This window comes from Hetaerina americana, unplaced genomic scaffold (assembly GCF_022747635.1).
Source record: "Hetaerina americana unplaced genomic scaffold, ioHetAmer1.1.p SCAF_2, whole genome shotgun sequence".
Taxonomy (NCBI): Eukaryota; Metazoa; Arthropoda; class Insecta; order Odonata; family Calopterygidae; genus Hetaerina; species Hetaerina americana.
This window is the reverse complement of record NW_027286763.1, coordinates 83,191,964-83,219,333: the sequence shown is the minus strand read 5'-3', so window position 1 is coordinate 83,219,333 and position 27,370 is coordinate 83,191,964. Positions and strand designations below refer to the sequence as shown.

The window sequence follows — 27,370 nt, the reverse complement described above, 5'->3', positions numbered from 1 at the left end:
GACATTTTAATTCAGGATAAAGATACAATGAAAAGTTAAAACTATATGCAGTTACTTTACCGTAAGATCTCAGTGGAAAAATAGTCGAAGAAGAAGAAGAAAACATTGATGAAGATGAAAAAGAAGATATTATCTATGTAGTATAAACCAAGAACATGCATTATATACAGGTATGTGTCTGTATGTGTTTGTGTGCATCTCACATTAAAAACATCCTTTTAAGTTTGACATGTTGAAGGAGCGAGTACCTCAGTTATTTCAAATAATGGGGATGTGGTAGTCCAGTGGGTATAGCATTGGAATATTGACCAGAGGTCTAAGGTTAAATTCCTGGGGACCCCTCTGGGCACCCTCAGCTTCACCCAAGCTGTGAGTTTTTGGGTACCAGAATTTCCTGAGAAACCATGGGCGTCACAGGGAAAGGATCTGGCCCTCATACCCCGATGAGTGAATTTCGTATGCCATTGGGCTCAATACTAGGTGAGCTCTATCCTCGCCTATCACACCAAACTTCAGGTTGATAGCTGTGTTTTGGATATTACAAAAATATAAAAATCTTGAAGGTTCCACCCATTGAAATTTAAATAATCCACTGAAGTAAAAATGATTTTAATATTTTCGTTCCACAAAAATATTGAAAGTATTATTGTATTTTTGGCATAACCTAAACACTTTCAAGATCTCTATCAAGTTAATTTTTCTTTGAACAGTTGAACTGTTTTCATCATTACTGTTGAATCTACTTTCCAATCAGCTTCTTTAAGAAGCATAATAATGCATGACTTCTTCCAGTGTGATTAGTTCTCTCATTAGTTTATACTAATTTCAAATTTTCATCAAGCACACCAGAATTAAGGGATAAATGAGGTCTGCTTAAGACAAACATTATCACTCACCCTGAAGAAGCTAACTGGAATGTCAGATAAATGGTCAAGATATAACATGATCATATTTATTTACTTGGATTGTTTTTGATATATATAAAAATACATGAAAAAAATAATTTTCCCAAAGCAAAAGCTCTTTATCATTAGAACCACTTGTAAAATCCACAGAACTAGAAGAGTGGGGACATGGTCAACACCACTTTGAAGGTCAGGATATGTCATCAGGACAGCTATTTCTATTTTTCCTATGAAACTTATGAGAAGAAAGTCAGGTATTGAGCATTACATGATCTTACTTGTAAACTAATCCTATCTTCATGGAGAAATTACTTGGTCCTGATGAAAAAAATGATAATGATAGTCACAAGTGGTGGCAACTATACTGGCAGTCACGTGCAATGCAACAGTTTAGTCATCCTATTTCATACGCATGCAATAGAAGAAGTATCACACACAGGGATATGGCATTCTTGAATTATTTTTCACATAAGATTCCCAGTAAAAACACAGTTTTTGCAAAGGAATCATGAGTGAGATGTCCCAAGAACACCAACCTCAATTTGGCATTGCTATTAATAATAAATTAAGTAGCTATGGATATGGAACCATAAAAATAAAAAATCACCATTTGCACATTTCTTGTTTTTTACCCACTTTCATTTAATTTGTAACCTGTATAAAGATTTTTCTTTCAAAGACATTAAATCCCATTCATGTCTGTTATAAATGCATTGTGTTTACCAACCTTTGGATTTTTCCAGTATGGCTGTCTTTCAACTTGTAACATAACTTATGCATCAAAACTTTTGAACTTCACATTAAATTTTGGCTCACCATCGACTTCCAGGAGCAAGATGAAAAGGGATTTGACTAGTGCAGACTAAATCACTAGATTCAATTGATAAAAAAAAAGAAATATGGTACACATGGAGATGCTCCAAAACACAACATATCTCTCAATATTCGACAGCCGTTAATCCATTGAAAATATCACTGCTGTTGTGTATCTTGCTTTTACTCTCCAGACAACAGCCATGCTAGATTTGGTTGCACGACGGCACAAAGTGTCACATGCTACCACTCATGGTAACCAAGTTGGGAGCCCCCTGTGGGAGAGATGAAACCACAGCTCTCTGCGGCCTGCCATAGGTCACATTCTGACGGTGCGACGAATGGGATGGGAGGTAATGGGACAGCATGTGGGAGGGTTGTACGCCAACCCTGGGCGGTACCACAAGTGGAGTGGACGAGGAGGCCGATGCTGCAGCTGGAACCCTAGCCCGCAGCACCGGCCTGCGCCCACCGTCCATCTCAGACGGGTGGACGAAGACATGACCATCGTAATGCGGGTCTCTCCTGCGGTGCAACTCCTTGGCTCTTGATAGGGCTCTGGCATCCGCCCACGAGATGAGACAGGAGGCAGGGAGCCACGCGAGGGCCGTGCAGAGAAGGACAGCCCCGACCACATTGTCTCGGAGGAATACCAACACTCTGCTGATGCTGATTTCCTCAATTATGTCCCAAAACCGCTCCACCACATCCTGGACGGTCTTCTCACATACGCCCTATATCAGAGGCAATGAAACATCATGCTGGATTTTACTTTTGTGAAATTTCTCGGATATGGATACCAATTGGAATCAAAAAGTGCATTCAACTGGGAGTCTGAAGCTTTGAAAAATATTAAAGCAAATTGCAAGAGTTTAAGTGGCAACAGTGTTATCCCACCTAACAAAATCAGGACTTTCATAATTGTTTCCATCACTTTCAGTCACCAGAGCTGGCCAAACACTCATATCTGGTCTTTTGTGCAGCCCCAAGCATCTCTACGGCATAATATTCAGGAATTTCATGTAATTGGCATGCATTTAATATGATTTTTAACGTCAAAGATTGTGAAAAGCTGATATGGAGCATATGATTATAGGGATCCACCTTGGTCACTGATACATGGGAATATGCATTAATAGTACGCATGTGGGTAAGGAGAATTTACAAAATCAATTAGACAGAAAGTAAAATATAAGAGAAAGTGCCATGCATGGTAATGGATGAGTTGAGAAGCTTGGTGGGAGAAATCCAAAGAAGGTAAGGAAAGTGGATGCAGGGCATATTGAGCAGCGATTGGAATGTTGAAGACTCTGTAAGAGGGGAGAATGACAGTTAAACATGGTGTAGGGATGAAAAGATTGGATGTTTTTCCATGGAAGGTGGGAGGTCAAATAAATAGGGACCTAAATAATCGCTTACTGTAGTGTGTGATCCAATGGTATTTAGAGTTGTGTTCGGTGGGGTTTAGTGGAGTAGCATAGCTTGGTCCCAGGGTCCATCAAAAACCTACCTTGGCTGGTGGTCTACAGTTAACAATTATTCTTGTTGAAGGGTACATTTACTTAGGTAAAAATATTAAATTTTTTCACTGAAAATATGATGCAAAAGATTACATATGGTTAATTAAATGATTCACCTTATTGCAAAATCCTTGGATGCATGGCGTACCATCAGGTAAGATGTCCTGCTGGTCCACAGGAAAGCAAGTCTCATTCAAATTCATCCGACAGCATCGCTTGCACGCATCACCAACTGTAAAATGGCAGGTGAAATGTAAGTTCACCAAAGCAACAAGAAAAGACCCATATTACATAGGAAACAGAAAACTAAATACAGGGCAGATGAGTGAATTAATATTTACAGTGGAGTTCAAATCAGAACCAAAGAACTTTGTTCTTATTCAAGTCTACATGTACAAAAGTAATCAGAGGTATAAAAAAGTAGAATACTAGGAGAATCTACTAGAGGAAATGATTGTAGGCACTCATGGTATGAAACATTTGATAGTGAGTGTGGGATTTGACAAAGGTTGGTGGGGGGAAGAGAGATGCAAATGAAGGTAGGGTGGTATAGTTTTCAAAAAGAAAGTATAACTGTGGGGAGAAAATAATACATTTTTTCAGGAGGAATGGCTTAAAGCCTCAGCGCAGTTCTCAGTCCGTGATATATCTCAGTTGGCAGGCCTTATCCGTGGATCGACGTACGCCGTACATCCCGCTTCGCTCCCTCAGTCTTGAATTTTTTCTGTGGCGCTATCAAATCTTTTTAATATTTATGGTTGCACTTGATCTCTTAGGTAATGAGTCTTCCTAATCGTCCCGTTTCGGCTACATGGAAAGGCACGTTATATGGAAGATAAATCTGTCAAGTCCATCGTTATGAGATAAGCTAGTTCTTTGCAGTTGCGCTTTGTCCTCAGGTTCCATTTGTCTTTATTGCATGATATGATCTCCCTATCTAATTTCTCTGGAAGCATTCCTGTATCATTCTTTATTTTTGTTTCGTCATAACAGTTGCGAGGGCAACAGGCCTCACCACCGTTTATAGTCTCAGTTGTTCGATTTTATTCTTGAGAAAGAGAAGTGAAAAAGCCAAGTATATAACCCCCGTAACGGATTCCAAGATGAATAAGCTTTTTTCAAGGGAAGATAATATAGAGAATTTAGTTGAATACATTCATTGAAGAAGTCCAGGCCTCAAAAAAAATGTCAGGTGTGCTCCCCACGAGGTAAAAGAAGGAATACAGTGTACTTGGGCCCCAACTGCAATGCAGGCCTACATTTAGAGGATTGTTTCAAATTATATAACACAAAACTGAACCTTTAGAATGGAGGCTCAAAACTTAAAGGCAAATAAAGAAGTGAAAATATAAAATTTAGCATAAGTAAAATTTTAACTAAATAGAAAAAGCAATTAAGCATAAGGTAATTTTTTTTTAATTTTAGATTAAATATTATAATTTATTTTGGACAATGCTGCATCAGGGAATGATTTTAGAAAAATTAGGTACCGCAAGTGGGGCCCAAGTATTACCTATACCGGCTTGAGGGGTTAATTACAAATTATGCCTGGTTTAAACACCATAATAGATACAGAAAGAATGAAACATTCATATTTTTTACATGAAAATTAGAATAAATTGATATTATACTTTTGATACTTCATTGGTCTCCTCTGAGGGAAACATTTTATTATGATTTAATTTTCATAGGAATATGAAAATGAATTGTAAATCAGACAGCTTTGATGACCTTTCAGACCAAAATAGCAAAAAGTACTCTTGCTTCCATCGTTAAATTAAGAAAATTAAAAATTACATAACCAAATTTAATATACATTCTGTATAAGCTGTAAGTTGTACCGATGGTCACGTTGTAGAGGTAGGGGTACTTGGCAAATTCCGGGAGATTCAGGGAGGTATCCAATAGGTTACTTTTTTTATGACATAGATTTCAGATGATCATTTCAACTCATGCGATTCCCTGGGGGCAGATCTGGATTAAGATCATTACAAGAGTTCTCATGAAGGATAACATCATACCGTAAAATTGGTTGTATAATGTATGTTAACTGTGATAACAAATAAATGATGAGATGCAGATTGAACAAATGTGAACTGAGCAGATACCACACCTTTATACTGAAATGGCAGTATGCTATCATGCTATACTCTAAAAGAAGTGAATGCTTTTGGGAAATATACATTTTTCACCCAGTATCACAAAGTAGAATTTCCATCATAAGCAGGATTTGATAAACAGAATCAGACACATGTCATCAAAAGATGGAGATAAATGCAGTGCTGTTCCCTTCACTCAGCGCTGACTTTAAAAGAATTAACATAAGGACCAGATGTTCTATCTTCATCTAAAACATTACCAGTAAGTTTATGAAAACTTTAACATATGTCAAACTCATGGTAGATAAAAAATATATTGCAATTTCCTCAAAAGAAGAATCTAAATTTTATATGATAGTCAACTAGCACATACTTATATCACACATGCAGCTTTGCAGTCCTTGTGTTTCACAATATGGAATGCACCGACCATGCCGACACTGGCCACGCTCGAGACATGGGGTGGCATCTGGCAGAGGGGGAGATCTTGGGCATTCAGGTGAGGTACCACTGCAGCGGGCTTCTTGTTCACATGTTGCATGCTGAGCCTCCCGGCACTTTGTGCCAATACCCACCAACTGGCAGCCTTGACAGCACGGTGAATTCTTGTCACTGAAATCACAGAGAGACCATAGCCATTCTGAAAATTTGACAATAAATCAAAATGACATATAGTACTTAGATCAGGATTTGCCACACTGGATTTCAAGAAATACCTCCTAAAGCCCCATCAGAAATCATGCATGTGAGAGAATGTTACAGAAATAAATCTACACGTTAGATAAAGGTTTACATAAAGAAAGCCAATCCTTGATATGAAGCTGATGAAGTATATTACCATTTAATTCTTATTTCTAAACTGGGGTTCCAGGAAAAATATTTTATCTGCAGTGCATTAAAGACTTTTTATATTTCATAAATATAAAAAATAATTTATCTACTGTGCAGTTCTCATAGAAAAGAATCTGAATGGTAATATTGCACACAATATCCTTGAAATGAAGATGATACCACTCTCGCCACATCATTTTAGCATCTTTCTCACCAAAGTTAGCTTGATGCTATGCCAGTTTTTGCTACCTATTCCCAATGTATGCTCCTTTGGGTTGTAAATATGTAGTGATCTGAAAAGTTATCGACCTGACGATGAAAATGACAATTTATGTTTCCCAAAAGTTTTACTTTTATACATTATTGCCTCTAATATCAATAAATTTCATTCAGCAGTGTTCTAGTACCATTACCCTGTCTCTGTACTGTAAAATCAGAAGTACAGCAAAGTACTTGGCCTCAGCCACAATTGCTTCTTGATTGACTGGAAAACACTGACCAGTGAGGAAACTTTTGAGTTTTAAGAAGAAGAGTAAGTCTGAGGGAGCCAAATTTGCAGAATAGGATGGATATTCCAGCACTTCATAGTGCAAATCCCTCAATTTTCTCACCTCCAAGACACATTAGTGGGCAATATCCTGATGGAAAATGGTTTTTTTCCTCTGCAAGCAGCGTCTGCTTTCGTGAATTTTTGCATCCAGTTTTGTTAGAGGGTTAGAATAATGCTCCCAATTAATTGTTTTACCTTTTTCAATATAGTTAATCAACATAATTCCTTTCGCATCCCACAAAACCGATGCCATGTCCTTTCCTACCGATGGCACCGCCTTTGCCTTCTTCAGAGCTGAAGAATGGCCTCTATCCACTGCATGGATAGTTATTTCGATTCTGATGTGCAATGGCAAATCAATGGTTCATCCATTGTCACATATGAATGCAGAAAATCACTTGTTTTTGGCAGTGCGCCCAGCTTTGCTTGGGAAGTGTCGCCCTAAAGCGTTTTCGATCCACAGTGAGCATGTGCCTCACTCATCTTAATGGTAATCAACGTAAGTTGGCAAAGTACAATTCTTTCCTACTACACCATACATTTCATGATTATTGATTAATAACTGTACACACCTGCAAACTGCCCCCTGGCCACGACGTAGCCGGCAGTTTTTGTCACAACAGGGGTCATTGTCCTCCGTCCCGAGGAGACCAGCATCGCATTCTTCTTCACCCTCAACACGGAGATTGCCACAGAATGACTCCTCTGGTTCAGAGAAGCAGCGGCCAGATTTGGCCTGCAAAACCTTCCTTATTGAGCGCAGACTGCATGGTGAAAAACGCTGCAGCCAAGGAATCACAAATAAAACATAAATTCAAGCAACTTCCACAACTACAACAGTTCACATGAAGAGAACATGTTATTTTAAACAGAATCATCATTGACCTTGCTAAAATGTACGATTTTGAGTGAAATACCAAGTCTACCTAACTGTCTGCCAAGTCACTCGATGGTGGGTGGCAGGGGTTGCTAGGGACAGTGAAAAGGGATAGGTGGTTGGAAAATGGTTTTAAAATTAAGCTTGGGTGTGGGAACCTTAGAAGTTTTCACTGTCCAGTAATGGCAGCAGGAAAAGGTTCCTTAAATCCACTCATTCTGGCATCTACCAATGTCATATCCATGATCTAAACATAAAACATATACTATTATTAGTAGACTACCATTTTAGGGAGTTTGGGGATAGACAAGGACTAAATAAAAATCAGAAATTTTCATAGCCTCACCGAACTGACAAAACCTGACATTCCACGCTAAAATAAACACTTCATCAACTCTGCATATATTCTACCTACGTTCATTCCATCCAACATATCAACCTTTTCCTTTCCCTGCCTAATTTTTTCCTCTCTATCACAGTTTTCAACATTAAATTGGACCATGATTGAAGGATTGAATCAGAAATATGAACACAACATAATTCATTGTTTCAATAATTTGAATGTTGCTCCGAGTATTTTTTTACAATGATTCTGACTTAAGGACTCTATCAGCACTATTTCTTTCCATCAGTGATTTTTTTAATGCATCAATTGCCCTACACTGTAACTTCTTGGTGCATTGAATGAAACTCTTCTCAGCCAAATCTCACTTGATGAACACATCCTCTGCAAGAGGTCAAACAAGATTTAGCTAATAATGTTTCCAAAACATACCCACAATATATAGCATAAATAAAGCCTAATTTTTTATTTCATATCCTGTAAATTTCCATGCAGTAGGAAACACGTGACAAACTTTAGATAAAAGAGTAGTATGTAGTACTCCACATGGAGCTAAGGTATTTGCACCCTTTCAGATAGTTGGGCAATTTGCAAAAGGCAGAGTTTTAGTTTGAATAGGAATGGAGGAGACAAAAATCAAAGCAGCATTAGTCTACACATTATGAGAGATTCTGTTCAATTCCAACTTTCCAATTGGTAATTCCTCCATCAAATCACCCTCATTTATCAACATTTTTAAAAAATGGTCATCACAGAGTTATCATAAAACTGACATGAAACCTACCACATTTCTTTGTTTGTTTTTCTTTGGCAGATTTCTTCAGAGATGGAATTGAACAGCTATCTTTATTATAAATGCCTCAATTTTAATGGAGACTTTCAGAAAAATATTTTAAGAATGTGCCCTTCAAATTTATATAATAAAACTTTGTTTTGTTGCTAGGTTCATATTTTATTTCAAAACATAAGTTACTTTCTGGACAGTTCTCGCTGACAACTTGTGGGATTTTCTATTGCAGTACACATTTTAAAAGTTCACACTGAGCAAAGTAAAATAACCAGTCTGTACACCACTACAGCAGGATGCGTACTGAATGATTAGACACCGAGATGGTGGCTTTAGCCCTACCCACCACCATGCTAAGCCAAAACATAAGTTAATACGTTACTTTCCTGACAGCCCTGGTATTTCCACATCCAAAAATGTCAACACATTCCACAGGTATACATGTGTATACATATACATACATATATATACACACATATATTTTTATATATATATTATTTATTTATTTAATCATTGTCTTGAGCTCAAATTGTATTTTGAATGTTTCCTAATAAATCAGCCATTCATTCATTCAGCCTGGAACCTTAGTTCACAGAGGCCAAATAAAATTACATCTACAGGGCACCAACGCAAACTCCACAGGGTTGCATGGTGTACAAGGATCTCAATCAAACCACAGAACACAAAACATACCTTGTTATTGAGATCATACCCACTAACAGAGTATGTGTACATGAGGAAAGAGCCACCTTGAGATGCAGTTGGACTACACTCTGGGATGTCTGGATCATGCTCAGAACCCCAGTTGTGACCAAACTCGTGAGCTGTCACAAGGTCAGCTTCTCTGGTGATCACACGCTGACCATAGTGGTTCCTGCTAGAGCTTAGGCCAGAGTTCAGGTACAAAGTGTAGCCATTCTTGAAATACTCTGTCAAGGGGAAAAAAGCCATAGAGTATTTTTCATATTAAATATCAGAGGAGAACTCTGCACATTTCTAGTGGTCTGGGACTCCTTGTTTCACAGCCAAAAGCAAATGACTACTCAGTTCATAGATATTCATATTCAGAACAGGAAAAATAAACAATGAACTTGCTAAGAAAATGGCAATTGAGAATTTCTAAAGTTGTGGGTAAGTGAAACTTGAAGATTTATCAGCTCGCATTAGCAACATCAGAACCATTCTCCACTACTGAAGTGATGAAAACACAAGACATGGACAATTTTCATTTTCAAAAAGTCAGATCTGAAGTCATGAATGATAGAGCAACTTTTTAATGCACTTAATGCATTTAAAGGTGCATCTACCATCCATAATACATCTCGTACAAAAAACTACCCAAAATTCAGTAATTTCATAATGATATGAAAATGCTGCACAATGGGTTTGTGCATTAATGGTCTCCTGAAATTGATGAGGTCCATGACCAGACATTAAATGGTAACACACATTACAAGTATATAAGTGAAAGTTTATCACATACACACATGAGGGAAGTTATGTAGTGCGTGCATGCAATGTAGCAAAAGACAATAAAAGAAGCAAATCCTTAACCTCCTAACCCAACATGCAATAGTGTGTCAAAAACAGTAAAAAAAACCATAGCTATTAGAATTAAGCTATTTATAAATTAAGGTAGCTAACACAAGACCCTAATTTTTGCTCTGATTCACCCTTCCCATTATTTTTGCAATTTCACTGAGACTGCAAATTCTCTTCCTTAATGAAAAATTCTTTGGTCACTCATGCTTCCTGGGGTGGTTAGTTTTTACTGGTAATGTTGTTCTTGAGAGTGCTATGTGCACAATGATCATTTACAGAAAGCAGTCAACCTAACGGGGACATTATGCAGTGGTTTCTTTAGTACTTTGGATTAAAAGAGATGCCTGGTTTCCCCTCTCCACCTCATTATTCCTTACTTGCTTGAATTAGAGCCTCTCCCAATTGGCTAGGCCATTGAAATCCATAAGATGAATGCTTTTCAAAGCAATGCCTCTTCATTTAATATATTTCTACTGAAATAAGCATCTTTACTGGCGAAGTTAACGATAATAATGATGAAGAATATCAGGTATTAAAGTTTTAGTTCTAATAAAAGGTTCTACTCTATCTAATATGAGATTAGTATGGCAAAGAACATTTTTTAGAGAACAATGGCAGCAGGAAGAGAAATTCTCACATTACATTCCCAGCATGTTATCTTATATAATTTATTATTCTAATTCTTGGAATCAAGGAGTATTATTATTACCATTAACTGACTCATTGAACGTAGACTTTTATTTAGAAAGAATAAGACTGCAGTCAATATTATCAATAATTTTATGTAAGAACCGATCATCTGTCTAGAGGGCAAACTCACTACATTATAAATAAAAAGTCCACAGTTTTATTAACGCGTGAAAACTGACAGAATTCCAAAAGTAATAAATGAGAAACCAGAAGGCAAAATTAAAATAACGAAATCTTTCCATGAGAGGAACTAGGACATCAATTTGAGCGAGGCTGGACACAGTACCATGCAAATTTCTCTGTCCTAAACCCCACTTGGAAGCATCGTGGTAAGACACGCTTGCACCTCCACTTAGATCTCTCTTGCTGGGACTTAGGATTATCTATTTGTCTTAAACTTGTTGATAAATTGGTGTCTTTTATTTAAATCTATTCAGGTAAACAAATCCCAGCTCTTTTATCATTAGTGATGGAAAATACTAACGACTGATATTATGTACAATGAAATATATTAAAACAGCCCATTTCTTGTGGCTACTGAGGAAATATGTGGTAAAAACATTAAAAAAAACAAAATTTTCCACTGCATAATTACTAAGGTTTACTAATTAACATGATGCATCATCATCAACAATATCTGACAGATAAAGAAAGTTTGATCCTCACTTAAAGTTTTCAAAGCCAGTTTATAGTGTATCTAGGAGGGGCATATATATAGGATGGTCCCTGAACACTAACACCTTTCACAATCACGCGAGGTTTGATTTTTTATTGTGGCATTACACAGGAATTTGTAACTGTTGGAGTATTTTGAGTTGCATTGTCAATGGCAAAACAGAATTATGACAGCAGGGAGCTTACTTTGGGCCAACAGTAAATTACTTGATATGCATAAAAAATGTTACCATTTTAATTCTCTACACAGTTGAACAAAACAATGCCAAACAAAATAAAATCAAACAAGCGGGCATCACTTTCAGAGGCACGGTGACAACAACTAGTCCACAACATTTATCAAAGATACATTCCAAACCTGGGGTGCATATCCCTCCGACAGAGTTGCGACGTGGTGATCCCACATATGCCAAGCCAAGAATGCCACCTTCAAACTTGAGGTCAGTGAAGAGGTGTGCAAGGCAGAAATCCTTGTGGCTGTACTCACGGCTAAACACCTGCCCAATCATATTCACAACAATCACCAATAGCATGCACAAAGGAGAGAGAAACATCCTTTTTTTGGCCTTCAATCCAGCAAAAATTGAGTTCATGCATACCAATTAGCATTCTGAGAGTACAAAGAATGAATTTGACACTTAAAATGATTTGTTAAGCCAGCCTTCCATATCTACTGCATATTTATAATAGCAATGTAATGTAGTTATTAGTACAAATAATTGAATGTTACTATCTAATGAAAACCAAGGATATATTCCAAGGAGCCATATGTATTAATTAATTTAAATACTACTGTCATCAGTTTTAAGAACCCACATGAGTTCTTGAAAGTATCACTGCGGTCTTCTTATAGACAAAAACATAACAAGTAGAATGAGGGAAAGCTGAATTTTTAATGGGTAAAGTTTATTATTCATTAAAATTACAGCTTTACTCATTTTCACCCATATACTTGAATAGGGCATACATGTGTTCATTAAATCAAGAACACAATGTATTTTTCCACTGTTCTTTATTTTGGTACTACTAGTTTCAATGCTTAGGCATCATCATCGGGTACAAATTAGTCTAGTTCTTCATTTAACGAACATGAACTTCCACAAAGTTAAGCCAGAAACCATCGAATATATTTATGAGTTGGTAAAGATCATGGATTGAAAACAACTTATAACTTTAGCCTTATATTAATTCCAATATGGACTGATCTAAAAAATATCGAAAATTTAATAATATGATGTGGAAAAGGATGCTAACTTCGCCCCCAAATATGATTTTACACCCTCAAGTTTTCATATAATCTGTTTACATGAAGAGCTTTATTATTTCTATATGGCACTTGTCACATGATAAGACAATTCTGAATTGGTGAAAATCAGGCCAACATGACTCCGTGGAACACTAATAGCATGCTGAATTAACCCTTTGCGACATTATAATAATCATTAGAACAGTGTTTACAACACTTTTCCGAGAAAATTGATCTTAGTTATTCAAAGTGTTGGTTTGATCAGAGATTTTGCAGGGGGAAATAAATATATATATATATATATAAATAAATATATATATATATATAAATATATACATATATATATATATATATATATATATATATATATATATATATATATATATATATATATATATATACATTTATACATATGCATACACATACACGTAAATCTGCAAATCTGAAAAGAGTACTTTTTATGCAAAGGCTTTCACAGTATCTGTTACGCCAAGTTTTAAGCCTCTTGAAATCTCCTAAAGAATGAATACGTGACCAATCATGATATTAAGCCTCCTTAAGATCAAGATTATGGTAGCTTAAGTTACTTTTATATTACTCATAAACCACACACTCATAAACATCAACAAGTAATTATTTATTCAATGGTTTAAAATAACTGCTCAGCAAATAGCTGTCTATAGCATGAGCAAGTACTGTATATTTACAGAATGGATCACCTTCACTCACAGGTTAATTACACAAAATAATATACTTATGAGTTATATGAGTACCCTTCACCAAAAACCATCCAATAAGATTACCTGATTTTGATATAATTTCTTAGAAATTAAATTGTTAAACCAAGTGACATAATAGGACATCATTCTGCAGGTTTTTTTTAATTACCAACATGCAGTGCCTATCAGGTTTTAAATCAATTAGTAGGTGGCACATGTGAAATATAGAGGTATGCATTCTTTAAAAATGGAACATTAAATAACTGTAGCTTCTCATTCCTTTTATTTCAACACTACATAATCGACTCATTTTGACAGCTAAATTGCAAATGTCTTTTTAATTATAATAGCTGCCTAATAATTAAAAGTAATATATGTACTTGAATTATCTGGTCTTTTTACATGACACATTTTCAGTTTTGACTTAGCATTGAAATCAGCTCCAAGAATTTGGAACTAAACTTGGACCTTAATTGAATAACATGCTAAAACATCTTATGCAATGTCATTCTCAATATGGAGCTGCTCCAACTGGGTAACTGCTAAACTTGGTAACCTCCATCACACCTGGCCTGTGCAATAAATGTGCGAACTGGGCAATCTGGTGGCCATGAAGCGGACTATAGCCTCGCCCACTAGTGGCGATAGTTGCCTGACACCCAATGAGCCGTCTGCGCTTGGCGGATCCTCGAGCTGTGCGTATGGTGCCAGTTATGTTAATTTCTGTTGCCCTTGTTTTTACTGTTTGTCAAAAATGGAAATTGACGAAATCACGGAGCAATGAATTAACATCAAGTTTTTTGGAGAAGTGCGGTAAAAGTTATCAAGAAATTACTGAAATGTTGACATCTGTTTACGGTAATAATGCTCTTAAGAAAATATCCATTTTCAAGTAAATTAAGCATTTTAAAGATTGCCGACAAGATGCCACAGATGATGCAAGGCCGGGACAACCTTCAATCACCTGTGTTGATGACAATATTGATCGTGTGTGGTCCTTTATCCTTACCGATTATTGAAAAACTGTCCAAATGATAGCTGATAAACTGATTTTAGGAAAACCAACAGTGCACACTATTTTAACCAAACATGATGGATGGATCCTTCACCACAACACAATGCACCTGCACATTCAGCATTGATTGTTTGCCAGTTTCTGACAAAAAATTCAATCACCATCCCCGATCATCCTCCTTATTTGCCAGACCTCACCCCCCGCAACTTTTTCCTATTCCCAAAATGTGATGTGGGCACAATAGAGCAAGAAACAATGAGGAAACTGAACAGCCTAACTGCTGAGGACTTCCAAGGGTACTTTAAACAGTGGAAAAGAAGATGAAATAAGTGCATAGCAACAAATGGAGAGTACTTTGAAAGGGACAAAATCAATACAGACTGAATTTTGCAAAATAAAGTTTTCATAGCCTCAGTCTGCCTATTTATTGAATAGGGTAGTATAGTCTTGACACAATTTGATCGAGTAAAAATAAAATTGTGATGATGCGCTTTCACCTTTGCAAATTTTCCATAAATGTGACTGAAATTTGTGACTTCTCAGACTGTTACAAAAATTCAAGGACTGAAATAATAAGTGTCTGCAATATTTGGATTAAATATGTAAAATTGCATCCAACTCCAAATTTCACCACGCTCCTATTTTTTGTATTATATTAGTTTGAAGTTTCCTGATTCTGTGACTAATTTTATTACAGAAGAAAACATCTGGTAACAAACCCTAGGATGAAATCAAAGCTAAAGATAAATTCCGCACTGATTCATGAAACATCACATTTATATAAATACAAGTATACCATACATAATTCAGTTTTGCAAAAATATTGATAGGTGCATGTTAGCCAGTCCCAAAATTAGTGGTTAAAGTCTAGGATAGATTGATTACTTAAGAGTTTCCCAAGAAAAAAATGATAAATTTCAGATATGCACCCCTTGTGCAGACTCCTCCACGTGATGCCAATTTCCACGATGCAATGTAGGCCAGTCCTAATATATGACTCTGCTTCCGAGCAAACATTTGATGCGTAAACAGGTGTGCTAGACAGTATCCACGACCCCATGAGCGAGAGAATACCTACAACATTCATACATCAAGAATATGATATCTAAAATTGTTTCCAAGACTAAAAAAATGTAACACACTCATAGACAAGAAATAAGCTTTCTCTAATAGGCACAACGAAAAATATTATATTTACAAAGATAGATTTTAAAACATGAAGCTATGCTATTGCTGTTTTCATTTAAAAATATATACATAGGTTGAATCCTGAAATTGTCAAACTTTTCATTAAAAAGATGATTCACCACAATTAAGATAGGTTAACTGAACTTTGCAAAATCAGTCTTACAATGAACATAAAACAAAGAACATAATATACTTGAATAAAAGATTAGGTAACACGCACTTCTGGATTGTAAAAGGTGAAGTCCTGAATACCATTTGGATTACTTAATCACAACCCCTTATTTCTACGGGAAATACCAAGTATGTAACACTCCTACCTTTATGTACACATCTACAGACTTTGGTGATACATATTGTCACAAATAAACACCATCTTCAAATCTTAACTTCAGACTTGAAAATCAACTTACCAACTCTCAAAGGATTAAAAAACCATACTTTCACAACATCTTTAGGGATCATTCTACATAATCTGGAAGGCACAAAGAGTAACTTAACTCTACTTTGTTGAATTCAAAAATGAATGATGAGAAAGGCTCGTAGATAAGAGAGTAATTAGTTTCCAGCACTATGAGCATGTACTTTGAAGTAGGAAGGAAATAGAGCATTCAAATTAAGAAACATCTTAAACCCTTTCATGATTGTCACAAGAAGTCTTCCTTTACAAAACATTTGATTGATACGTCCTGGTTATCAAATTTTTTCAATATCAAACACACTTATATCTTCATCGTCCTAAGTTTTTAATATTCATTTTAATCAAGCAATCTGAAAGAGTTGTACTCAAGAGCTACACAATGCCATTTAAAAAATAACAAGTAACTATTACAAGAACATAATAGTACAAATTTGGAACTTAAAACTCACAATAAACAATGCAAAAACTTATCACGTGGAGATTTCAAAAAATTGCTATTTCTAATTTGGCAGCACAATGATTGAAAAGAAAAAAATCTAGGAAAGCGGAACCAGGGAAATCAAGCCATGCACTGAACCAAATATTTTCAGCACAATATTTAGTTATGCTTCCTTAATACTGCCGACACTTCTGAAATACAGTCAGTTAAAAACCAAGGAATCATAGGCCGCCACATCCCTCTCATCACAGCTATCAATGAATCAAGTGATATTTTGTTCTCATTGCATCATTTTGCTTAATTGCACTGAATTGGAAAACACATCATACCTGTACATGCATAAACATTAAAAATAAACATTTTTATTGCAACAGTTCAAATTTTGAGTCCTTTTCTAAAATTTCCTCAAATACTCTTTCATTAATTATAAATAACCCAAATTATACGGTTAACAAAATATGTATCATAGTACATTAATTTAAATAAATAAGTAGACTGATGAATAAAATATAGATTCAGCATGAAAGAATTATCTTCAGGCTTTGTCATCATTTTGAGAAATGATATGGCATGATCATAGTAAAAATTTGGAAAAGGTGATGAAAGAATGGTAAAAACTTTTCACATCCAATTAAATCAAATATAAGCACTATGATTTACCTCAAGCAAGTTCCGTACATCCCACTTCTCTCTCACCATATTGTAGTGAGCCTCCCCACCACGAACCCTCGTTGGCTCACCATGGACCACAATTTTTTTGATAACAAAGCCCATCCCCTTGAAGCCATCCTGTTCAACTCGTTCCTGCCATGTAGTGTCATTGTAAATCTTATGCACACGATCTATGAGGCTGATCTACAAATGATGAAATCATAGAGAATTGACAAACTGAAAACTCCAAGTTTTAGGATTCATTTATGAGATCATTATCCAAATTTATATGCTACGTATGAAATTAATCTGGTTTTTAATGTCCTATCATCACTGAGGCTATATTACTCCATAAACTCTACAAGAGAAAACTACATGACAAGCTAACATATCACCCAGGTATGACTTTAGACCATTGAACACAAGGTTAACAATTTCAATAATAACAACTTTTGCAATTGTTTTCAAATACAATAAAAAGTTATGATTCTGCCTGCTTGTGATTATATATAGTTACATGTGCTTGTCCGTAGCAATGGATACAAATGGTTCAATACCAAATAAAATAAAAAGCGATCATCAGTGTTTGTGTGTGTGTGTTCTTTCGTCTGTTTTTCTACCATGGAACATGAATACAAACAACTGAATTTTTAATTTGTATACCATTATTTCAAAGAAATATCTGCCGAAGGAAAATTTCATAGTTGCTGTCATAGAAAGAGGGTAATTTACTTGCGAGCAGCTGAATATCCAATCATCTTACAGGAATTATTATCAAAAGCAAATAATAATTATTATGAACATTTTAAATATAATATGGGGTCATATTACAGTTCATTTGGAACTGCATCAATGGAGCACAAATCTCTGGGAAGTGGTCCTTATTGCGTTTGTGCTCAAGACAATTGAAACAAGCAATAAAAGAATAAATAAATAACTCAGCTAATGAGGAATATAAACCACATTTAATGAAAGATTTAGGCATTCCCACTAGGGAAATAAACTCATATGCACCATTATATATGAAAAATGCTGATTTAATCTACGTAAATATAATCGCCATGTATCATGAAAATGAAGCAATTTACAATATTTAACTGTTGAAAATTTATTTGCAATGTTTTTCACTACTTGATAATGTTTATTTATGATTTTTTTTATTGCCAATCAAGGAGCCAGGTATAACCATTGATTTTGTCAGTCTTTATAGTCGTCCCTTTAGATAAACTATCATGCGATTAAACAATTCAGGTTCTTAATATTAAAAAATTATTAATTACTCTGAAAACTCAAGTACCTAATTCAGTACCTCATAAAAGCAAAATTACTGAAATTACAAATGGTTGATCTATGTTTTATAATACTTCCAAAAAAATGAGTTAAAAATATAAACTTAATATTTAAGATGGCCATTAATTAGGAAAAGTAGCCAGAAATTAAAGACCAACAACAGTCCTGGAACAGGTACAGTTGTACTCAATGACAAAAGTACTCCATAAAACCTATGAAAGTACTCCTTTACAGAAACAATATATAAACGAAGACATCCAAAAACATTAAAATGGAAATTTCTAGGATGATTTTTATTTGATTGATGCATTTAACTGTTTTGAACAAGAAACCAAGAAAGCATGAACTACTTCATCGAAATATTGGTATAAGAGTTCCACAAAAAAAATCAATTTTGGCTGAAGGATTGTTTTCAATAAGGTTTTAATTATCATCTATCGTTCTAAGGAACACACTAAATGGTGTAGAAAAAACAATACAATAGAATCCTCAAGTCCAGAGGTGATATATTAAGAGGCTTCCTACCATTCACTACAACCACAAATAGTATTGAACAATGTGTATTAGCCATTATTACTATTTTGTTTGCATATTTGATCAGATCATCTTTAAAGGTTACAACAGCACTAAAAATCACTCACTTACCAAGTAATTGATCGTTGTCTTAGTGTTACTTCCACCCATTTCCTGATAAAACCGATAATCTGCAACCAACAAAAGTGGGCACCGAGTTTTTGTGGGAGTGTACTCATACTGATCTGACTGACGTTTCCACCGGGATAATGAACTCTCTCCTAAAAAAGATCACCACCTGCCATTAAATTTTGGATTCACGCAAATATAGAGATTTCAAGAAACAATAAAAACATATTATACATTGAGAGATTTTGCCCTTCCTTAGGTGGGATATTCCTGAGTGGATATGTCCAGAACATGACACACAGAAGGGTTACAAAAAAATTGCATCTCCCGAGATCACTTATTCAATTCTCCACTTAAATTGACATGTTACCACAGAGTGGGGAAGTGCAAGTCATTTGAGATGCTTTCCACTTAAGACTTGCGAACAGACCATTAGCTAGAATGTAAATGGCTAGCCACTAGACCTTGTGTCAGCCATCATTATAAGATCGTCGATATAGAGTTATATGAAAGACATGCAGATGCAGAGCACTCACATAGAAAATTATAAGTAACTCTGTCCTTTTTATTTCACTGCTCCTACACGGGTGTACACAAAGCACTCAAGAAGATATCCTCTTCCACTTTAAACAGAGACAAAAACCAACTGATTCACTAAGGAATTCAAACTTTTTTAAGCTTCTTCATCAGTTCTTCTTAATTTTTCATGAGCTTTTCATTGTAACCACTTCCAAATCTTAAGTACCATCCTACCCAAAGTGATCCAAATCATCAATGATTTCTGCCCAATTTATGGATTTAAAATGTACCTCATTTTAAGAAGCACATCTTGGAATAAATCCAGTATTCTGTGACCGCCATTTTGATAGGTTTCACTGCACTAATGAAACCATCCAAGCATAACATTTACCAGTGGAGTAGGATGTAAGCAGAAACAATAAATTATGGATGGAGTATATAGCAAAATGGGGTTTGCATTATTTTTAAAGAGTTTTTCAGACAGTCTAGACCATGAATTTCAGTCATTCAGGCATACTTAACCACAAATATGGTTTTTCATTTTAGTCCATTAGTTTCAATAAAGGATGCACATTATCCAAATACATTAAAGATAAAAAATTTAAGATAGAATTCTCTAAAATCAAGGTAATCTTCAGCGAGGCAAAAACAAGATCCACATTTTGGAGAGTCAACATTCAGTTTTAAGTGGGAATGAATACTCCACATTTCTAACCACATGTCTCCATGGCAGCTGACAGAGATTAAATGTTTACTCTTATTTCTTGGGGTGGGAAATCTAAAGTATCCTTCGTCAATGACACACCAGTTATGATAGTTTTCCAAGAGTGTTTATTGTCTCTTTAAAAAAAACATTAAAAGGAGATACGTATTCTTAATATGTATTTACGACATCACAAAAGTCTCACTTGCAAGGAAGTCACTACATACCACTGTAATGGGTCACGCAAAGCACTCAAACCATGACCTTTGAATCTCCATCATCTAATTAGGACAATGGAAATTTTTCCATGGTTCATGTATTGTGGGGTCAAATTTTTAGTGAGGGAGATTTGGGTTCTTCACAAGCTCCCACCTGGATATGGAATACATTGAACTCTCTCTCCAGTAAAGCACTGATTTTCTTTTGACTCCCAGGCAGTTTCATCGGTGCAATAATGCCAAAACACACCACACAAATAGTGGATTCACATAGGAACAACAAAGCCAAATCTTGTCACCACTCACCCGCTTCATGCCCAATGTCATCCTCTTCATCTTCCAGATCCATTCCTTCCTTAACATAGCCACAGGTTTTTGGAGGTTCCCAACTTTTTCCAGCATCACCAGAATGCTCATCCCAACTATATTTAACATCAGATGCTTTATATGAGATCATGGTGAGGGCTTCTGGGTCATGAATGTGCCTCCATGCAGGCTGAAGGAAACGAGAGACATGAGAACAATGAAATTCTTAACTAAATTAGAGGCAGGCCCCTATGTGGGTGTTTATATTTGGCCACCGGTAGCAACAAACGAGTATAAGTACATTGGAAATTACCTCAGGGTCTAGATCATAACTGCTAGGAAATATCATTACTCTACACTAGTATCTGTCAAGGATTCTAATGTGTTTAAGAAAAAAAGGAGGTCTGTGAAGGTAAACTACTTTCAATACATGAAAATGGAGGATGGACTAAGGAAAAAAGACATCATTTAACCAAATTTACATTTTCACAATGCCAAAAAAGATCAGTTTCATTTCACCACTAGTACTGAAAAATGTTATCACATTTATCACACTAAGATTTATGAGCGACAAATGTAGATATGGGACAATATCAACAGATATGTAAATGGTTATTTGAGGCATGGCTTTATGGAATCTATTGATTATAAAACTGACACGCTTTTGATGAATGGACAGTTAAAATCATGGAGATCAAATGCTTTCTTCTGTGAATGCCTTAACTAAAACCCTGCAAAATGCGGAGATATATACATGAATCAGTGCTATGTTAGCATCAGCTCAATCTTTTAAGAGTTCATGTTTTGCTATTAACTCACTATATTAGTTGTATCCATACTTTAATTCAACATAAGGTACCAATTATGATGTGATCTGATACCTAGTTTTTCTTTTGGCAATTAATATTTCTTTTTTTCTGAAAAAATTTTTCTTTGATAGTTTTCTTTATTAAATGCCAGATAAATAATAAATTACCTCATTCAAGAAAAAATCAATTATATAAAATAAATACAGAATCATATTCAAACAAGTCCTCATGATCATTTTCCTCATATTAATTGTACTCATTTTTTTTGCACTCAATGAATAATTCAATTTTTGACACATATTATTGGCTCTTCAAAATTAGACTTACACAATCAAACATAAGGTAGATCATTCTCAAAAAAATTACCTCAATGTGGTATGTTTCTTCAGGTAGCTGGATTGTAGCAGTCATTATTCCCTCATCTAAATTAACACTAGCATGTGATTTCACCTCTCCAAACACTCTTCCTTCATAGAAACTTTCATGATCTAAAAGGTTTTAAAAAAATAATAATCAGTTAGGAAACCACCATAATAGGCATCATAACACATGCTTGAAAGTAATTTTGTCCGATTTAATGTGAATTAATTACCCACCGACATGGAATGGGGTTTCCCTTCCATCACCATCCATTGTGTATGCTTTGAAGTTAGAGTGCAATACGCCATTTCTTCGGGTTAATATGAGACGAAAATCCCTGCAAATAAAAAAAATTCACAGAAAGGTGGCTGAAAACATTTTTAATCCTCAAAAACCCCATCTGAAAACATTACATAATTATTTGGTGAATATGTCTGTTCTGCTATGCAAAAGTGTTGCAGCTTATTAGACATACTGCACAGCTGTCAAAAATGTAATGGGAAAATCACAGCATGTCAAAATATTATACTATCACCAGCACATTGCATTTTCATAGGCCAGTTCAGATGGATGAGCAAGCACTAAAACACATGATAATCTTCATGGTAAATGCTCATTTTTCAAAGGGAAATCTACCACACAGTACCGGGTAGAAGAAATTGGAAATAGATATTTATGAGAGGTCACTTCTTGATTCTAAAAATGTAAATAATTGCTCTTTTCTGCAATGTTATATGTTAGTAATGGTTCTAAAACAATTCTGTCCAATGCACTAGTATGTTTATCAACAATTATCACGGTAGGCAAAAACTTATGAATGAATTTAAAAACAACATATCTGATTTAATGTGGGTTTATAGCAAAAATTACAGAATTTCTACTTTTTAGATTCAATACTGTTTTCTGCCCAGTTGTCTACACAGATTGAATGGCTTAGAGATAACCTGGGAATATTGAACAATAATAATACATATAAAATATAATACAAATATTATCATTCATATGATGTGGATATTGGAAAGAATACTGGATGCCTGCAAATGTCGAAATGGGATAAACCAGTCATATTACCACTGGAATGTTTGGACTTCTAATTGTTTACTCATTTACTACCTACCATTTTGAATTAAAAGCTTTACTTAAAAATGACATGTTGAAATTTAAAAATGTCCACCAAGTGACACAGAACATCTAAAAACAGTAAACTATTATAGTGACGTTTAATTCCAATTCCTCAATTTAACATAAATTTATAATATAAGTCTTCATATCTCATTTTTAATGAAATTTAGGTAACATTGGTAACATTACTATCTATACTAGATTATACATGTGTTAAAATAAATTGTACTTTGAAAATGAAATTACCATAACATGTTTGGAATAGAGATCACTCAAGTTTCATGATTTCCTTTAAGTCAAATGATAATGCACTGAAATTTGCTTTTAGAATTGGAATTGAATAATTATATCAACCAGTCATAAAGATATCAATTTTAAATTGTAATTACACCATTTCATTTGGTCTCCACTAAACCATACATGACGATTTAGTGCATGTGTATATATGTATTGGGTTTTATCCTCTTTTAACACTTAGTACCGAGCTATTATTCATGATTGTTACTAAACACCGACATGATAGCAACATCAATTTCTAGTGCTTAAATTTTCCTCCCATACTGCACGCTATTGGCTGAAGATTAAAATGGCAATTCTAGTTATGCAGATCTTCACTAGATTTCTAGCAACACTGCGTTACATGCAAACCGTCACTTCAGAAAAGAGAGTCTTCTATAATTGTAAAACCAAATGATTTTCTATTAAGAAACCATTTAAAGAAAAAGGTGGTCTTAGCTGAATACAGATTAAAAATTCTTAGCTTGAATTCATTCCAAGATTTTAACTGGCCCAAGAAAAACCTAAGAAATCCAATTGTGGATAAAATATGGACTGTGAGTGAGACTCGTGAATAATATATATCATAAGCATTTAAATCAACAAATATACTATCAATTAAATTCTGTATTAAACTGTACCATAGACTCAATTGAGAGCAAATAAATAAAATGATAGCATGCCTCTGAGGATACCATACATTATTCAAACTACCAAGACTAATCCCAAAGAATGCTAATCGAATGAAAGCACAGTGAACTCCAGTTGCCACAAAAAGTGCAATATGTTACATGAATGTGCAGATGAAAGAGCTCGCTCAAACTGAAAATAAAATTGAAACGAAAGTGGGCTATTCGGTCGCTCATCTGGTATAACCAATCGATTTCACTTAACAGTAAATTCCAGTCTGCTTTCGCTCACGATTGCGGAATTTTTTGCGCAAATAGTAACAGAGATTTAGAACCTGGTTAATTATAACCTGATACAGTAATGGATTGTGATTTTCCCATACCATTGTAATGATTTCAAAGATTATAGAGATTTAAACTGCGACCAATTACTCAAAACTTTGAGGGCAAATAACTACACGAGTTCATTCACATTAACATCCACGTATTAGTCACACATCCATATGTCTATAAAGGTATGGAATGCCCACTATATGTCATAAATCCTTTGGTAATTTTTTTTAACTTTAGCAAAATCCTAAATGATTACAATTCACTCGTATTTTCATCATTTGTGCTTATGGAAATGTGAGCACCTACAGATCATGCACATCGAATTTGAAATCAATTTCTTACAGATTCAAATAAACTTAGGAGATTATTTACTGGGTGTCGTATATTAGTTATTTTCAGACCTTGATGAAATACTTAACATTAATTTACAAAATAAGAAATTAGGTTACATACATGCAAGGTAAAACACCAGATTACAACTAGGTTTTATTGACCCACAAAACTATATATCTACTTAAGAAAACGAAAATATTACCTTCCTAAAGTCCTGAATTTAACTTCCTTAATTTTATTGAAAGGGTGGGTGCTTAGAGTGGCCCCTCTTTTCACAATATTGTGAGTTAAGTCTGTTGCATGAATCGTCTCGAAATACTTTAAGTTCCTATGAATCGAACCTAAAATAGAAATTCCATGGTAAATTATACTACATAAGATGACTCACCATCATTGGATAGGCATTAGAGAGCAGTGATATAACAACTTACATTTCACATAAATTATACATAAGGCAACGAAATAAAATACTGAAGTACGGAAATACATTTCGAATAGTTGCTCGGGGAATATTAATACTAACGAATTTGTAGATTACATATAAACAGAGGAATTTTCAGTGAACTGAACCTAACCAACGACAAGCTGGCCCACTACTCCCTCATCCTCGGATTAGGGAAAGCTCAGGTTACTGAAATTATCTAAGTTAAATGCGAAATTTCGACATTTAATTGTAAGAAAACACATCGCTCGATAAAATTCTAATCGCTCCTTAAATGTTGAACATGAATAATTCAAGTTTGTGGGGCTATCTTGTCGGCATTTAAAACATAAGAAATTGTATTGTAAATACTTTCGTTATAAGCGATTCCGATGCACCCAATATCCCGCTAACATGCTAAAATTTCTCTCACGCCGTAGCTTGCGCCACACCCACTGGCATATGTTGGTAAATAGAAGCAGTAGTTCGTAACGATTCCGTAGGGGATGCGTAAGTGGAGAAAAATTTACTGCTTATAAATTTGTACCGCGTCGTTTGTTATTCGCGAATCATTAGTCATGGAGATACAATATAAGGCATTCTGATCATGATGCATTGTATTACGGAAGGCTAAGTTACGCAAATATCAACAATAACAATCAAGGAGAAAAGTCATTTCTGAAGTCTGATAGAGAAGCCAATGACAATCTTGTTTTTCTCGATAAATCCAAAAATTATTAGAGTTGCCGATTTTGGTGCAAATGACTGAATCCAAGCTGTCTAGCAGTTCCAACTTTAAAGATGGTTGAAGCACGACCTCTTCTGTGATGAATCTTTCCAATAAAAATTGTTATCAAAACCATGCCTGTCAATTTCGTGGAACTAGGCAGCAAACTGAAAGGGGTTTTAATTACTTGTAATCAGAGTAAATTTGCCAAGCGATATGTCATTCTCATTTTATATTTATGTTGCAGGTTCCATCTCTTCCATTATGTGACGTACCATGCACTTATTGTAATATGTGATTTACCGGTTTACTTAAATAATTAAAATTTGGAATAGTCTAACCTATGAGAACCCACTCCCGTTTTAACTCCGTTTTTTATGGTATTTGCTATTAACTTGACTTAAATTAACAGTTGCTTTGCTATATTTCTTGAACGGAGAACCTCGTACAAGTTCAATTCCATGACCACAAATTTTAATAAAAAATGGACCTCACATTTTAATGCATATTTTACCAATATAAATGTCAAAGTTTGGTAAGTAGCATTAAAATCTTCCAAAGATGCTCTATATTATCTAGTTCCTAGCTTTGCAATTGAGAAAAACAATTTTATCAGAATTGTGGCAGCGTGCGTGTGGACTTGAGAGAAATGTATATGAAATCTATTCAACTAGCAGTTGAAGGACAAGCTTTCTGTTCACTAATTTATTAAACGAATGACTATGACTGCTGCAATATGTAATTTAAGTGACATCATCACAAAATAGTTGTAAAATCAATTATTATGACAGTACTAGTAATAATATTGAATTAATTTCCTAGGTTATCGACGATCGGAAATTTAAAAATAATCAATTGGATCATTTTATTCATCTTTATACCAGGCTGCTTCAAGGATACTTCAGTGATAACTGAAAGGAAATATTTGCAAAATCAAGTATATGCATGAGTGACACCTGAAGAATTGAAAATAAACTGCTTCAGACAGTATTGGGGTTGTGTCCTATACTATGTGTACAATTTTTTTGTATGATGCAGTCTCTGGACAAATAAAAATTATTATTATTAAATTGGACAAATTTTCCTGTGACGTAATTGTGTTAATTCCCGCCTAGTTGCGGTGATGCCTCGTCCATTCGCAGAAATAAGTTCCTCAGAGGGACAGGATATGTTTTGTTGGTCATCATGTAAAAGAAAATATAAAAAGTTATCCTGCAATAAATTACATTCTGTTGTAAGGGTTTCTTTACATTGCTCCCAAGGATGAACCGTGAATATTGTCTGCACCACATTAACACCCAAATATGAACAAAACCTATTTTTTATACTTACCATCAACTTTTCTTTGATGTCAACTGGTTCTTCTGTACTTCA

The 27,370-nt window shown here is 34.9% G+C and overlaps 1 protein-coding gene across 4 annotated transcripts; it reads right to left on the bottom strand.

The window, feature by feature from the left end:
- Positions 1–1,514: 1,514 nt before the first annotated feature.
- Tace (ADAM 17-like protease Tace) lies at positions 1,515–25,631 on the bottom strand. 4 transcript variants are annotated; one of them, XM_071585669.1, is made up of 13 exons: positions 25,280–25,631; positions 25,051–25,189; positions 22,392–22,492; positions 22,162–22,283; positions 20,987–21,176; positions 19,244–19,392; positions 17,318–17,512; positions 15,542–15,686; positions 9,419–9,654; positions 7,291–7,499; positions 5,711–5,949; positions 3,355–3,470; positions 1,515–2,452 (listed from the first exon to the last, which is right to left on the bottom strand). In XM_071585669.1, the coding sequence occupies exons 1-13, from the start codon at positions 25,335–25,337 to the stop codon at positions 1,955–1,957; spliced, it is 2,397 nt and encodes a 798-aa protein (XP_071441770.1). In that variant the 5' UTR covers positions 25,338–25,631; the 3' UTR covers positions 1,515–1,954. The 4 variants fall into 4 exon arrangements, with proteins under 4 accessions (XP_071441770.1, XP_071441771.1, XP_071441772.1 ...); XM_071585670.1 differs by lacking the exon at positions 15,542–15,686 and adding an exon at positions 11,991–12,129 and having other exon boundaries at positions 25,280–25,625; XM_071585671.1 differs by lacking the exons at positions 1,515–2,452; positions 3,355–3,470; positions 5,711–5,949; positions 7,291–7,499; positions 15,542–15,686 and having other exon boundaries at positions 9,516–9,654; positions 25,280–25,630.
- Between the last annotated feature and the right edge of the window lie 1,739 nt (positions 25,632–27,370).